Source organism: Lampetra fluviatilis, unplaced genomic scaffold (genome assembly GCF_964198595.1).
Source record: "Lampetra fluviatilis unplaced genomic scaffold, kcLamFluv1.1 SCAFFOLD_388, whole genome shotgun sequence".
NCBI classification, from domain to species: domain Eukaryota; kingdom Metazoa; phylum Chordata; class Hyperoartia; order Petromyzontiformes; family Petromyzontidae; genus Lampetra; species Lampetra fluviatilis.
In genome coordinates this window covers 1-18,575 of record NW_027621306.1, presented here as the reverse complement: position 1 = coordinate 18,575, position 18,575 = coordinate 1, and the positions used below count along the sequence as shown (strand labels likewise).

The 18,575-nt window shown below is 55.0% G+C and overlaps 1 protein-coding gene across 1 annotated transcript; it reads left to right on the top strand.

Moving 5' to 3' along the window:
- Positions 1-2,717: 2,717 nt before the first annotated feature.
- On the top strand, positions 2,718-18,474 carry LOC144955062 (uncharacterized; the record flags this gene model as incomplete). The annotated part of the gene is made up of 6 exons (XM_078885412.1): positions 2,718-2,857; positions 9,977-10,035; positions 12,303-12,451; positions 13,421-13,605; positions 17,784-17,946; positions 18,325-18,474. Coding segments are annotated over exons 1-6 (820 nt in total), but the record flags the coding sequence as incomplete, so codon positions are not given.
- Between the last annotated feature and the right edge of the window lie 101 nt (positions 18,475-18,575).

Here is an 18,575-nt window from a genome sequence, read left to right as displayed (position 1 = left end):
CACTCAGACACTCAGCTACTCACTGAGACACTCAGCTACTCACTGAGACACTCACTCACTCAGCTACCCACTCACCCACTCAGCTACTCACTGAGACACTCACCCACTCAGCTACTCACTCACCCACTCAGCTACTCACTGAGATACTCACCCACTCAGCTACTCACTCAGACACTCAGCTACTCACTGAGACACTCAGCTACTCACTGAGACACTCACGCACTCAGCTACTCACTCACCCACTCAGCTACTCACTGAGACACTCACTCACTCAGCTACTCACTCAGACACTCAGCTACTCACTGAGACACTCAGCTACTCACTGAGACACTCACTCACTCAGCTACCCACTCAGCTACCCACTCATTCAGCTACCCACTCAGACACTCAGCTACTCACTGAGACACTCACTCACTCACTCAGCTACTCACTCAGCTACTCACTCAGACACTCACTCACTCAGCTACCCACTCACTCACTCAGCTACCTACTCACTCACTCAGATACTCACTCAGCTACCCACTCAACTACCCACTCACTCACTCACCCACACAGCTACTGACCCAGCTACCAACCCACTCACTCAGTTACTCACTCACTCAGCTACCCACTCACTCACTCAAACAGTCACTCATACACCCACTCACCCACTCAGCCACTCACTCACTCAGCCACTCACTCACTCACCCGCTCAGCTACTCACTCACTCAGCTACTCATTCAGACACTCACTAACTCAGCTACCCACTCACTCACTCACCCACTCAGCCACTCACTCAGCCACTCACTCACTCAGCCACTCACTGACTAAGCCACTCACTCACTCAGCCACTCACTCACTCAGCCACTCACTGACTAAGCCACTCACTCACTCACTCAGCCACTCACTCACTCAGCCACTCACTCACTCAGCCACTCACTGACTAAGCCACTCACTCACTCAGCTACTCACTCACTCAGCCACTCACCCACTCAGCCACTCACTCAGCTACCCACTCACTCACTCACCCACTCAGCCACTCACTCAGCCACTCACTCACTCAGCCACTCACTGACTAAGCCACTCACTCAGCCACTCACTCACTCAGCCACTCACTCACTCAGCCACTCACTGACTAAGCCACTCACTCACTCAGCTACTCACTCACTCAGCCACTCACCCACTCAGCCACTCACTCACTCAGCCACTCACTCACCCGCTCAGCTACTCACTCACTCAGCTACTCATTCAGACACTCACTAACTCAGCTACCCAATCAACCACTCACTCAGCTACCCACTCACTCACTCACCCACTCAGCCACTCACTCAGCCACTCACTCACTCACTCAGCCACTCACTGACTAAGCCACTCACTCACTCACTCAGCTACTCACTCACTCAGCCACTCACTCACTCAGTCACTCACTCACTCACTCAGCCACTCACTCAGCTACCCACTCACTCACTCAGCCACTCACTGACTCACTCAGCTACTCACTCACTCAGCCACTCATTCACTCACTCAGCCACTCACTCACTCAGCCACTCACTCACTCACTCAGCTACTCACTCACTCAGCCACTCACTCACTCACTCAGCCACTCACTCACTCAGCCACTCACTCACTCACTCAGCCGCTCACTCAGCCACTCAGCCACTCACTCACTAAGCCACTCACTCACTCACTCAGCCACTCACTCACTCAGCCGCTCACTCAGCCACTCAGCCACTCACTCACTAAGCCACTCACTCACTCACTCAGCCACTCACTCACTCAGCCACTCACTCACTCAGCCACTCACTCACTCACTCAGCCGCTCACTCAGCCACTCAGCCACTCACTCACTCAGCCACTCACTCAGCCACTCAGCCACTCACTCACTCAGCCACTCACTCACTCACTCAGCCACTCACTCACTCAGCCACTCACTCACTCACTCAGCCGCTCACTCAGCCACTCAGCCACTCACTCACTCAGCCACTCACTCACTCACTCAGCCACTCACTCACTCAGCCACTCACTCACTCAGCCACTCACTCAGCCACTCAGCCACTCACTCACTCACTCAGCCACTCACTCATTCAGTCACTCACTCACTCAGCCATTCACTCACTCAGCCACTCACTCACTCACTCAGCCGCTCACTCACTCAGCCACTCACTCACTCACTCAGCCACTCACTCACTCACTCAGCCACTCACTCACTAAGCCACTCACTCACTCAGCTACTCACTCAGCCACTCAGCCACTCACTCACTAAGCCACTCACTCACTCACTCAGCCGCTCACTCAGCCACTCAGCCACTCACTCACTAAGCCACTCACTCACTCACTCAGCTACTCACTCACTCAGCCACTCACTCACTCACTCAGCTACCCACTCACTCACTCAGCCACTCACTCACTCACTCAGCTACTCACTCAGCCACTCAGCCACTCACTCACTCAGCCACTCACTCACTCAGCCACTCACTCACTCAGCCACTCACTCACTCACTCAGCCACTCACTCACTCAGCCACTCACTCACTCAGCCACTCACTCACTCAGCCACTCACTCACTCACTCAGCCGCTCACTCAGCCACTCACTCATTCAGCCACTCACTCAGCCACTCACTCACTCACTCAGCCACTCACTCACTCACTGCCTCCCCCCCTGCCCCCCCCCTGCCCCCCTGCCCCTCTCCCCTGCCCCCCACTGCCCTCACTGCCCGCCCCCCCCCCAGTGGCGCTGGTGGTGTTCGCGCTGCCCTCCCTGGCGATGTCTGCGTGTGACGCGGCCCTCGCTGTTGGCGGAGCCAGGGGCTGCCCCGCGGGCAGCTTCGTGCTGCCCCTGGGGCACGCTGCCCTGCAGAGCGCGTTCACCATCACCCTGGTGAGTGACACACACACACACAGTGACACACACACAGTGACACACACACACACAGTGACACACACACAGTGACACACACACACACAGTGACACACACAGTGACACACACAGTGACACACACAGAGAGAGACACAGTGACACACACACACACAGTGACACACACAGTGACACACACAGTGACACACACACACAGTGACACACACAGTGACACACACAGTGACACACACACACAGTGACACACACAGTGACACACACAGTGACACACACAGAGAGTACACACACACACACAGTGACACACACACACAGTGACACACACAGAGAGATACACACACAGTGACACACACACACAGTGACACACACAGTGACACACACAGTGACACACACAGTGACACACACAGTGACACACACACACAGTGACACACACAGTGACACACACAGTGACACACACAGTGACACACACAGTGACACACACAGTGACACACACACACAGTGACACACACAGAGAGATACACACACAGTGACACACACACACAGTGACACACACAGTGACACACACAGTGACACACACACACACAGTGACACACACACACAGTGACACACACAGAGAGACACACACAGTGACACACACAGTGACACACACACAGTGACACACACAGTGACACACACAGTGACACACACAGAGAGACACACACACAGTGACACACACAGTGACACACACAGTGACACACACAGAGAGACACACACAGTGACACACACAGTGACACACACAGTGACACACACAGAGAGACACACACAGTGACACACACAGTGACACACACACAGTGACACACACAGTGACACACACAGTGACACACACAGAGAGACACACACACACACAGTGACACACACAGTGACACACACACACAGTGACACACACAGAGAGACACACACACACAGTGACACACACACAGTGACACACACACACAGTGACACACACACACACAGTGACACACACACACACAGTGACACACACACACACAGTGACACACACAGTGACACACACACACACACAGTGACACACACACACACAGTGACACACACACACACAGTGACACACACACACACAGTGACACACACAGAGACACACACACACACAGTGACACACACACACACAGTGACACACACACACACAGTGACACACACACACACAGTGACACACACACACACAGTGACACACACAGAGAGAGACACAGTGACACACACACACAGTGACACACACAGTGACACACACACACACAGTGACACACACACACACAGTGACACACACACACACAGTGACACACACACACACAGTGACACACACACACACAGTGACACACACAGAGAGAGACACAGTGACACACACACACACAGTGACACACACACACACACACAGTGACACACACACACACAGTGACACACACACACACAGTGACACACACACACACAGTGACACACACACACAGTGACACACACACACAGTGACACACACAGTGACACACACACACAGTGACACACACAGTGACACACACACACAGTGACACACACACAGTGACACACACACACACAGTGACACACACACACACAGTGACACACACACACACAGTGACACACACACACAGTGACACACACACACAGTGACACACACAGAGAGAGACACAGTGACACACACACACAGTGACACACACACACACAGTGACACACACACACACAGTGACACACACACACAGTGACACACACACACAGTGACACACACAGTGACACACACACACAGTGACACACACAATGACACACACACACAGTGACACACACACACACAGTGACACACACACACACAGTGACACACACACACACAGTGACACACACACACACAGTGACACACACAGAGAGAGACACAGTGACACACACACACAGTGACACACACACACACACAGTGACACACACACACACAGTGACACACACACACAGTGACACACACACACACAGTGACACACACACAGTGACACACACACACACAGTGACACACACACACAGTGACACACACACACAGTGACACACACACACACACAGTGACACACACACACACAGTGACACACACACACACAGTGACACACACAGAGATACACAAAGTGACACACACAGTGACACACACAGTGACACACACACACACAGTGACACACACAGAGACACACACACACACAGTGACACACACACACACAGTGACACACACAGAGAGAGACACAGTGACACACACACACAGTGACACACACACAGTGACACACACACACACACAGTGACACACACAGAGAGAGACACAGTGACACACACAGTGACACACACACACACACAGAGACACACACAGAGACACACACAGTGACACACACAGTGACACACACACACACACAGAGACACACACAGAGACACACACAGTGACACACACAGTGACACACACAGTGACACACACACACACACACACAGAGACACACACAGAGACACACACAGTGACACACACAGTGACACACACACACACACAGAGACACACACAGAGACACACACAGTGACACACACAGTGACACACACAGTGACACACACACACACAGTGACACACACAGTGACACACACAGTGACACACACAGTGACACACACACACACAGAGACACACACAGAGACACACACAGAGACACACACAGTGACACACACAGTGACACACACACACACACACACAGAGACACACACAGAGACACACACAGTGACACACACAGTGACACACACACACACACAGAGACACACACAGTGACACACACAGTGACACACACAGTGACACACACACACACACACAGAGACACACACAGAGACACACACAGTGACACACACAGTGACACACACACACACAGTGACACACACACACACACAGAGACACACACACACAGTGACACACACAGTGACACACACAGTGACACACACACACACACAGTGACACACACAGTGACACACACACACACACAGTGACACACACAGAGAGAGACACAGTGACACACACACACACAGTGACACACACAGTGACACACACAGTGACACACACACACACAGTGACACACACACACACAGAGACACACACACACACAGTGACACACACAGTGACACACACAGTGACACACACACACAGAGAGAGACACACACACAGTGACACACACACAGTGACACACACAGTGACACACACACACACAGTGACACACACAGTGACACACACACAGTGACACACAGTGACACACACACACACAGTGACACACACAGTGACACACACACAGTGACACACACACACAGAGAGAGACACACACACAGTGACACACACAGTGACACACACACAGTGACACACACAGTGACACACACACACACAGTGACACACACAGTGACACACACACACACAGTGACACACACAGTGACACACACACACACACACAGTGACACACACAGTGACACACACACACACAGTGACACACACAGTGACACACACACACAGTGACACACACACACAGTGACACACACACAGTGACACACACACACAGTGACACACACACAGTGACACACACACACACAGTGACACACACAGTGACACACACACACACAGTGACACACACAGTGACACACACACACACAGTGACACACACAGTGACACACACAGAGAGAGACACAGTGACACACACACAGAGACACACACACAGTGACACACACACAGTGACACACACAGTGACACACACAGTGACACACACAGTGACACACACACACACACAGAGAGACACACAGTGACACACACAGTGACACACACACAGTGACACACACAGAGAGACACACACAGTGACACACACACAGTGACACACACACACAGTGACACACACACACAGTGACACACACAGTGACACACACAGTGACACACACAGTGACACACACAGTGACACACACACACAGAGAGAGACACACACACAGTGACACACACACAGTGACACACACAGTGACACACACACACAGAGACACACACACACACAGTGACACACACAGTGACACACACACAGTGACACACACAGTGACACACACAGTGACACACACACACACAGTGACACACACACACACACAGAGACACACACACACAGTGACACACACAGTGACACACACAGTGACACACACACACACAGTGACACACACACACACACACAGAGACACACACACACAGTGACACACACAGTGACACACACAGTGACACACACACAGTGACACACACACACACAGTGACACACACACACAGTGACACACACAGTGACACACACAGTGACACACACAGTGACACACACACACACAGTGACACACACACACAGTGACACACACAGTGACACACACAGTGACACACACAGAGAGAGACACAGTGACACACACACAGTGACACACACACACAGTGACACACACAGTGACACACACACAGTGACACACACACAGTGACACACACACACACAGTGACACACACACACAGTGACACACACAGTGACACACACAGTGACACACACAGAGACACACACAATGACACACACAGTGACACACACACAGTGACACACACACACACAGTGACACACACACACAGTGACACACACAGTGACACACACAGTGACACACACAGTGACACACACACACACAGTGACACACACACACAGTGACACACACAGAGAGACACAGTGACACACACACAGTGACACACACAGAGTACACACACAGACACACACACAGACACAGTGTGACACATACACAGTGATACACACACAGTGAAACACACAGACACACACACACACAGTGACACACACACACAGTGACACACACACACACACACAGACACACACACACACACAGTCACAGACACACACACACTACACACACTACACACACCACACACACTACACGCACACACTACACACACCACACACACTACACACACCACACACACACACCACACATACTACACACACTACACACACACTACACACTACACACCACACACACACCTCACACACACACACAGTGACACACACACAGACACACACACTACACACACCACAGAAACTCCCCAATCGCTCAGCCCCCTACTCTGCAGAGAGTGGGGATTAGGAGGCGAGCTTATACCACAACCCCCACCACTCCCCTCCCTAGAGACACACACACAGACACACAAACAGACACAAACACACATACACACACACACAGACACATATACACACAGACACACACACAGACACACACACATACACACACATACACATATATACACACAGACACACACACAGACACACACAGACACACACACAGACACACACACAGACACACACAGACACACACACACACAGATACACACATACAGACACACACACAGATATACACACAGACACACACAGACACACACACAGACACACAGACACATACACATACGCAGATATACACACAGACACACACACACAGACACACACACACAGACACACACACACAGACACACACACACACAGACACACACACACACAGATATACACACAGACACACACACAGACACACAGACACACACACAAATATACACACAGACACACACACAGACACACACACACTGACACACACACAGAGACACACATACAGACACACACACAGAGACACACACACACATACAGACACACACACAGACACACACACAGATACACACACAGCTACACACACAGCTACACACACAGATACACACACAGACACACACACAGACACACACACAGATATACACACAGACACACACACAGATACACACACAGACACACAGAGACACACACACAGACACACACACAGATATACACACAGACACACACACACAGACACACACACACAGACACACACACATAGACACACACACACACAGATATACACACAGACACACACACACAGACACACACACACAGACACACACACACAGACACACACACAGACACACACACACAGACACACACACACAGACACACACACAGACACACACACACAGACACACACAGTGACACACACACAGTGACACACACACAGACACGCACACAGACACACACACACACAGACACACACACACAGACACACACACACAGACACACACACACACAGACACACACACAGACACACACACAGACACACACACACAGACACACACACACACAGACACACACACAGACACACACACACACAGATATACAGACACTTTGTGTCGACTGTGTATATGTTGTGTGCACACTGTGTGTGTGTGTTGTTGTTGTGTGTGTTGTTGTTGTTGTTGTGTGTGTTGTTGTGTACACGCTGTGTGTGTTGTTGTTGTGTACACACTGTGTTGTTGTTGTGTACACACTGTGTGTGTTGTTGTTGTGTGTGTTGTTGTTGCTGTGTGTACGTTGTGTGTGTTGTTGCTGTGTGTACGTTGTGTGTGTTGTTGTTGTGTGTGTTGTTGTTGTGTACACACTGTGTGTGTGTTGTTGTTGTGTGTTGTTGTTGTGTACACGCTGTGTGTGTTGTTGTTGTGTACACGCTGTGTGTGTTGTTGTTGTGTGTGTTGTTGTTGTGTACACACTGTGTGTGTTGTTGTTGTGTACACGCTGTGTGTGTTGTTGTTGTGTACACGCTGTGTGTGTTGTTGTTGTGTGTGTTGTTGTTGTGTACACACTGTGTGTGTTGTTGTTGTGTGTTGTTGTTGTGTACACGCTGTGTGTGTTGTTGTTGTGTACACGCTGTGTGTGTTGTTGTTGTGTGTGTTGTTGTTGTGTACACACTGTGTGTGTTGTTGTTGTGTGTTGTTGTTGTGTACACGCTGTGTGTGTTGTTGTTGTGTACACGCTGTGTGTGTTGTTGTTGTGTGTGTTGTTGTTGTGTACACACTGTGTGTGTTGTTGTTGTGTGTTGTTGTGTACACACTGTGTGTGTTGTTGTGTGTGTTGTTGTTGTGTACACACTGTGTGTACGTTGTGTGTGTTGTTGTTGTGTGTTGTGTGTGTTGTTGTTGTGTACACACTGTGTGTGTGTTGTTGTTGTGTGTGTTGATGTTGTGTTTCCTAGGTGTGGTTCCTGTGGAGGAACGCTAAGATCTGCATCAACGATCATCGTAGACTACACAGGTGACCTCACCACTCACTCACCACTCACTCACCACTCACTCACCACTCACTCACTCACCACTCACTCACCACTCACTCACCACTCACTCACCACTCACTCACTCACCACTCACTCACCACTCACTCACTCACCCACTCACCCACTCACTCACCACTCACTCACTCACCACTCACTCACCACTCACTCACTCACCACTCACTCACCACTCACTCACTCACCACTCACCCACTCACTCACCACTCACCCACTCACTCACCCACTCACTCACCACTCACTGACCCACCCACTCACTCAACCACCCATTAATTCACTCACTCACTCACCCACTCACTCACTCACTCACCCACCCACCCACCCACTCACTCACCCACCCACCCACCCACTCACCCACCTACTCACCCACCCACCCACTCACTCACTCATCCACCCACTCACTCACCCACCCACTCAGTCACTCACCCACCCACCCACCCACTCACCCACCTACTCACCCACCCACCCACTCACTCACCCACCCACCCACTCACCCACCTACTCACCCACCCACCCACTCACTCACCCACTCACCCCTGTGTGTGGCAGGTTTGGGCTGGCTCACCCACTCACTCACCCACTCACCCACCCACCCACTCACCCACCCACCCACTCACTCACCCACTCACTCACCCACCCACTCACCCACCCACTCACCCACCCACTCACTCACCCACCCACTCACCCACCCACTCACCCACCCACTCACCCACTCACTCACCCACCCACTCACCCACCCACTCACCCACCCACTCACTCACCCACCTACTCACCCACCCACTCACCCACTCACCCACCCACTCACTCACCCACCCACCCACCCACTCACCCACCCACTCACCCACCCACTCACCCACCTACTCACCCCCTGTGTGTGGCAGGTTTGGGCTGGCTCACACACCCACTCACCCACTCACCCACCCACTCACCCACCCACTCACCCACCCACTCACCCACCCACTCACTCACCCACCCACCCACTCACCCACCCACTCACCCACCCACCCACTCACCCACCCACTCACCCACCCACTCACCCCCTGTGTGTGGCAGGTTTGGGCTGGCTCACACACTCACTCACCCACCCACCCACTCACCCACCCACCCACTCACCCACTCACCCACCCACCCACTCACCCACCCACTCACCCCCTGTGTGTGGCAGGTTTGGGCTGGCTCACACACTCACTCACCCACCCACCCACTCACCCACCCACCCACTCACCCACCCACTCACCCCCTGTGTGTGGCAGGTTTGGGCTGGCTCACACACTCACTCACCCACCCACCCACTCACTCACCCACTCACCCACCCACCCACTCACCCACCCACCCACCCACTCACCCACCCACCCACCCACTCACCCACCCACTCACCCCCTGTGTGTGGCAGGTTTGGGCTGGCTCACACACTCACTCACCCACTCACCCACTAACCCACCCACTCACCCACTCACCCACCCACTCACTCACCCACCCACCCACTCACCCACCCACTCACCCACCCACTCACCCACCTACTCACCCCCTGTGTGTGGCAGGTTTGGGCTGGCTCACACACCCACTCACCCACTCACCCACCCACTCACCCACCCACTCACCCACCCACTCACTCACCCACCCACCCACTCACCCACCCACCCACTCACCCACTCACCCACCCACCCACTCACCCACCCACTCACCCCCTGTGTGTGGCAGGTTTGGGCTGGCTCACACACTCACTCACCCACCCACCCACTCACCCACCCACCCACTCACCCACCCACTCACCCCCTGTGTGTGGCAGGTTTGGGCTGGCTCACACACTCACTCACCCACCCACCCACCCACTCACCCACCCACCCACTCACCCACCCACTCACCCCCTGTGTGTGGCAGGTTTGGGCTGGCTCACACACTCACTCACCCACCCACCCACTCACCCACCCACCCACTCACCCACCCACTCACCCCCTGTGTGTGGCAGGTTTGGGCTGGCTCACACACTCACTCACCCACCCACCCACTCACCCACCCACCCACTCACCCACCCACTCACCCCCTGTGTGTGGCAGGTTTGGGCTGGCTCACACACTCACTCACCCACCCACCCACTCACCCACCCACCCACTCACCCACCCACTCACCCCCTGTGTGTGGCAGGTTTGGGCTGGCTCACACACTCACTCACCCACCCACCCACTCACCCACCCACCCACTCACCCACCCACTCACCCCCTGTGTGTGGCAGGTTTGGGCTGGCTCACACACTTGCCAGCAGTCTACTCACGTGGCTTACCCTGGTGGTGGATGATTCGGTCACGAGGAGGTCCAAATCCGTGTCCGTCGTTCCGCGACCGCTCAACATCAGCAGCAGTAGCAGCAGCGGAGACACTAATGGTGATGCAGGAGATGAGGGACACTCACTCCCCACCCCTCACCACTCACCTCACACCCCTCACCCCTCAACCCTCACCCCTCAACCCTCACCCCTCACCCCTCAACCCCTCACCCCCCACCCCTCACCACTCACCTCTCACCCCTCACCCCTCACCCCTCAACCCCTCACCCCCCACCCCCACCCCTCACCACTCACCTCTCACCCCTCACCCCTCAACCCCTCACCCCCCACCCCCACCCCTCACCTCTCACCCCTCACCCCTGACTCCCCACCCCTCACCCCCCACCCTTCACCCCTCACCCCTCAACCCCTCACCCCCCACCCCCACCCCTCACCACTCACCTCTCACCCCTCACCCCTGACCCCCCACCCCTCACCCCCCACCCTTCACCCCTCACCCCTCACCCCTCAACCCCTCACCCCCCACCCCCACCCCTCACCACTCACCTCTCACCCCTCACCCCTGACTCCCCACCCCTCACCCCCCACCCTTCACCCCTCACCCCTCACCACTCACCCCTCACCACCCCCCACCCCTCCCCCCTCCCCTCACCCCTGACCCCTGACCCCTCTGCGTAGCTACAAGCGTGACGATGGTATCAGCACCGTGTGAGTGCGTGAGTCACCCCCCCCACCCCTGACCCCTGACCCTCACCCCTGACCCCTGACCCTCACCCCTGACCCCTGACCCCCTCCCCTCCCCCCTGAACCCTGACTCCCCCTCTCTCCGTAGCTACGAACATGACGATGGTGGCAGCACCGTGTGAGTGCGTGAGTCACCCCCCCACCCCTGACCCCTGACCCTCACCCCTGACCCCTTCCCCTCACCCTGACCCCTGACCCCTCTCCGTAGCTACGAACATGACGATGGTGGCAGCACCGTGTGAGTGTGTGAGTCACCCCCCCACCCCTGACCCTCACCCCTGACCCCTTCCCCTCACCCTGACCCCTGACCCCTCTCTCCGTAGCTACGAACGTGACGATGGAGGCAGCACCGTGTGAGTGCGTGACGCCTTCGTGTGCCGCTCTGGAGGAGGTCGGCCTCTACCTCAACGCCTTCGCCATCGAGTTCAGCCTCGTGTGCGCGCTCTTGCTCTTCCTGCTGTGGCGAAACGTCGGACGATCGCCCTCGCACGCGGCGGAGGGACATGCGGTGAGGCTCATAGACTCACCACCACCACACAGAGAGCCACAGACTCGCCACCACACAGAGACCCACAGACTCACACAGAGACCCACAGACTCACCACCACACAGAGACCCACAGACTCACACAGAGACCCACAGACTCACCACCACCACACAGAGACCCACAGACTCACCACCACACAGAGACCCACAGACTCACCACCACACAGAGACCCATAGACTCACCACCACCACACAGAGACCCACAGACTCACCACCACACAGAGACCCATAGACTCACCACCACACAGAGACCCATAGACTCACCACCACACAGAGACCCACAGACTCACCACCACACAGAGACCCACAGACTCACCACCACACAGAGACCCACAGACTCACCACCACACAGAGACCCACAGACTCACCACCACACAGAGACCCACAGACTTACACAGAGACCCACAGACTCACCACCACACAGAGACCCACAGACTCACCACCACACAGAGACCCACAGACTCACCACCACACAGAGACCCACAGACTCACCATCACACAGAGACCCACAGACTCACCACCACACAGAGACCCACAGACTCACCACCACACAGAGACCCACAGACTCACCACCACACAGAGACCCACAGACTCACCGCCACACAGAGACCCACAGACTCACCACCACACAGAGACCCACAGACTCACCACCACACAGAGACCCACAGACTTACACAGAGACCCACAGACTCACCACCACACAGAGACCCATAGACTCACCACCACACAGAGACCCACAGACTCACACAGAGACCCACAGACTCACCACCACACAGAGACCCACAGACTCACACAGAGACCCACAGACTCACCACCACCACACAGAGACCCACAGACTCACCACCACCACACAGAGACCCACAGACTCACCACCACACAGAGACCCACAGACTCACCACCACACAGAGACCCACAGACTCACCACCACACAGAGACCCACAGACTCACCACCACACAGAGACCCACAGACTTACACAGAGACCCACAGACTCACCACCACACAGAGACCCACAGACTCACCACCACACAGAGACCCACAGACTCACCACCACACAGAGACCCACAGACTCACCACCACACAGAGACCCACAGACTCACCACACAGAGACCCACAGACTCACCACCACACAGAGACCCACAGACTCACCACCACACAGAGACCCACGGACTCACCACCACACAGAGACCCACAGACTCACCACCACACAGAGACCCACAGACTCACCACCACACAGAGACCCATAGACTCACCACCACCACACAGAGACCCACAGACTCACCACCACACAGAGACCCACAGACTCACCACCACACAGAGACCCACAGACTCACCACCACACAGACACCCACAGACTCACCATCACACAGAGACCCACAGACTCACCACCACACAGAGACCCACAGACTCACCACCACACAGAGACCCACAGACTCACCACCACACAGAGACCCACAGACTCACCACCACACAGAGACCCACAGACTCACCACCACACAGAGACCCACAGACTCACCACCACACAGACACCCACAGACTCACCATCACACAGAGACCCACAGACTCACCACCACACAGAGACCCACAGACTCACCACCACACAGAGACCCACAGACTCAGCACCACACAGAGACCCACAGACTCACCACCACACAGAGACCCACAGACTCACCACCACACAGAGACCCACAGACTCACCACCACACAGAGACCCACAGACTCACCACCACACAGAGACCCACAGACTCACCACCACACAGAGACCCATAGACTCACCACCACCACACAGAGACCCACAGACTCACCACCACACAGAGACCCACAGACTCACCACCACACAGAGACCCACAGACTCACCACCACACAGACACCCACAGACTCACCATCACACAGAGACCCACAGACTCACCACCACACAGAGACCCACAGACTCACCACCACACAGAGACCCACAGACTCACCACCACACAGAGACCCACAGACTCACCACCACACAGAGACCCACAGACTCACCACCACACAGAGACCCACAGACTCACCACCACACAGAGACCCACAAACTCACCATCACACAGAGACCCACAGACTCACCTCCACACAGAGACCCACAGACTCACCACCACACAGAGACCCACAGACTCACCACCACACAGAGACCCACAGACTCACCACCACACAGAGACCCACAGACTCACCACCACACAGAGACCCACAGACTCACCACCACACAGAGACCCACAGACTTACACAGAGACCCACAGACTCACCACCACACAGAGACCCATAGACTCACCACCACACAGAGACCCACAGACTCACCACCACACAGAGACCCACAGACTCACCACCACACAGAGACCCACAGACTCACCACCACACAGAGACCCACAGACTCACCACCACACAGAGACCCACAGACTCACCACCACACAGAGACCCACAGACTCACCACCACACAGAGACCCACAGACTCACCACCACACAGAGACCCACAGACTCACCACCACACAGAGACCCATAGACTCACCACCACCACACAGAGACCCACAGACTCACCACCACACAGAGACCCACAGACTCACCACCACACAGAGACCCACAGACTCACCACCACACAGAGACCCACAGACTCACCACCACACAGACACCCACAGACTCACCATCACACAGACCCACAGACTCACCACCACACAGAGACCCACAGACTCACCACCACACAGAGACCCACAGACTCACCACCACACAGAGACCCACAGACTCACCACCACACAGAGACCCACAGACTCACCACCACACAGAGACCCACAGACTCACCACCATACAGAGACCCACAGACTCACCATCACACAGAGACCCACAGACTCACCACCACACAGAGACCCACAGACTCACCACCACACAGAGACCCACAGACTCACCACCACACAGAGACCCACAGACTCACCACCACACAGACACCCACAGACTCACCACCACACAGAGACCCACAGACTCACCACACAGAGACCCACAGACTCACCACCACACAGAGACCCATAGACTCACCACCACACAGAGACCCACAGACTCACACAGAGACCCACAAACTCACCACCACACAGAGACCCACAGACTCACCACACAGAGACCCACAGACTCACCACCACACAGAGACCCATAGACTCACCACCACCACACAGAGACCCATAGACTCACCACCACCACACAGAGACCCATAGACTCACCACCACCACACAGAGACCCATAGACTCATCACACAGAGACCCATAGACTCATCACCACCACACAGAGACCCATAGACTCATCACCACCACACAGAGACCCATAGACTCACCACCACCACACAGAGACCCATAGACTCATCACCACCACACAGAGACCCATAGACTCACCACCACACAGAGACCCATAGACTCATCACCACACAGAGACCCACGGACTCACCACACAGAGACCCATAGACTCATCACACAGAGACCCATAGACTCACTATACAGAGACCCACAGACTCATCACACAGAGACCCATAGACTCATCACACAGAGACCCATAGACTCACCACACAGAGACCCACAGACTCATCACACAGAGACCCATAGACTCATCACACAGAGACCCATAGACTCATCACACAGAGACCCATAGACTCATCACACAGAGACCCATAGACTCACCACACAGAGACCCATAGACTCACCACACAGAGACCCACGGACTCACCACACAGAGACCCACGGACTCACCACACAGAGACCCACGGACTCACCACACAGAGACCCATAGACTCATCACACAGAGACCCATAGACTCATCACACAGAGACACACAGACAGTGATGATGGTAATGGTGGTTAAGTTGGTGATGTTTGTGATGGTGATGATGGTGATGTTGGTGATGGTGAATGTTGGTGATGTTGGTGATGTTGATGATGGTGATGATGGTGGTGATGATGGTGGTGATGGTGGTGATGGTGGTGATGGTGATGATGGTGGTGGTGATGGTGGTGATGGTGGTGGTGATGGTGGTGATGGTGGTGGTGGTGGTGGTGATGGTGGTGATGGTGGCGATGTTTGTGATGTTTGTGATGGCGATGTTGCCGATGACCCAGCCTAACCACTCTGCCTCCACTCCCCTTCCACAGAACCACCACCACGACCACAACAACCACAACCACCACAACAACCACAACCACCACCACCACCCATCTTCCACCACGTGTAGCACCCCCAGTGACTCCTTCGGCAGCTGTAGTGGTGGTGGTGGTGGTTGTGGTGGTGGTTGTGGTGGTGGTGGTGGTGGTGGTGGTTGTGGTGGTGGTTGTGGTGGTGGTGGTGGTGGTGGTGGTTGTGGTGACTCCTTCGGCAGCGGTGGTGGTGGTGGTGGTGGTGGTGTTGGTTGTGGTGGTGGTTGTGGTGGTGGTGGTGGTGGTTGTGGTGACTCCTTCGGCAGCGGTGGTGGTGGCGGTGGTTGTGGTGGTGTTGGTTGTGGTGGTGGTGGTGGTGGTTGTGGTGGCGATGGTGGTGGTGGTGGTTGTGGTGGTTGTGTTGGCAGTGGTGGTTGTGGTGGTTGTGGTGGTGTTGGTTGTGGTTGTGGTGGTGGTGTTGGTTGTGGTGGTGGTGGTGGTGGTGTCCCCGGCACTCCGCTGTTGGGCCCTGCGCTGGGCGCATGCTGCGTGTTGGCAGCCTGCGCCGGGCTGGTCGCGTTCCACGCCGCTGCCGGAGACCCACGGAGAGTCGCTCCCTCGCTGGCGCTCGCTCACGGACTGCACGCAGCCCTCTTCAGCCTGGCCACGGTGGCCTGCGCAGTGGGACTCAGCGCGCTGAGACGCAGAGGTCAGTGGTGATGATGATGATGGTGGTGGTTCGCACACGGACTGCACGCAGCCCTCTTCAGCCTGGCCACGGTGGCCTGCGCAGTGGGACTCAGCGCGCTG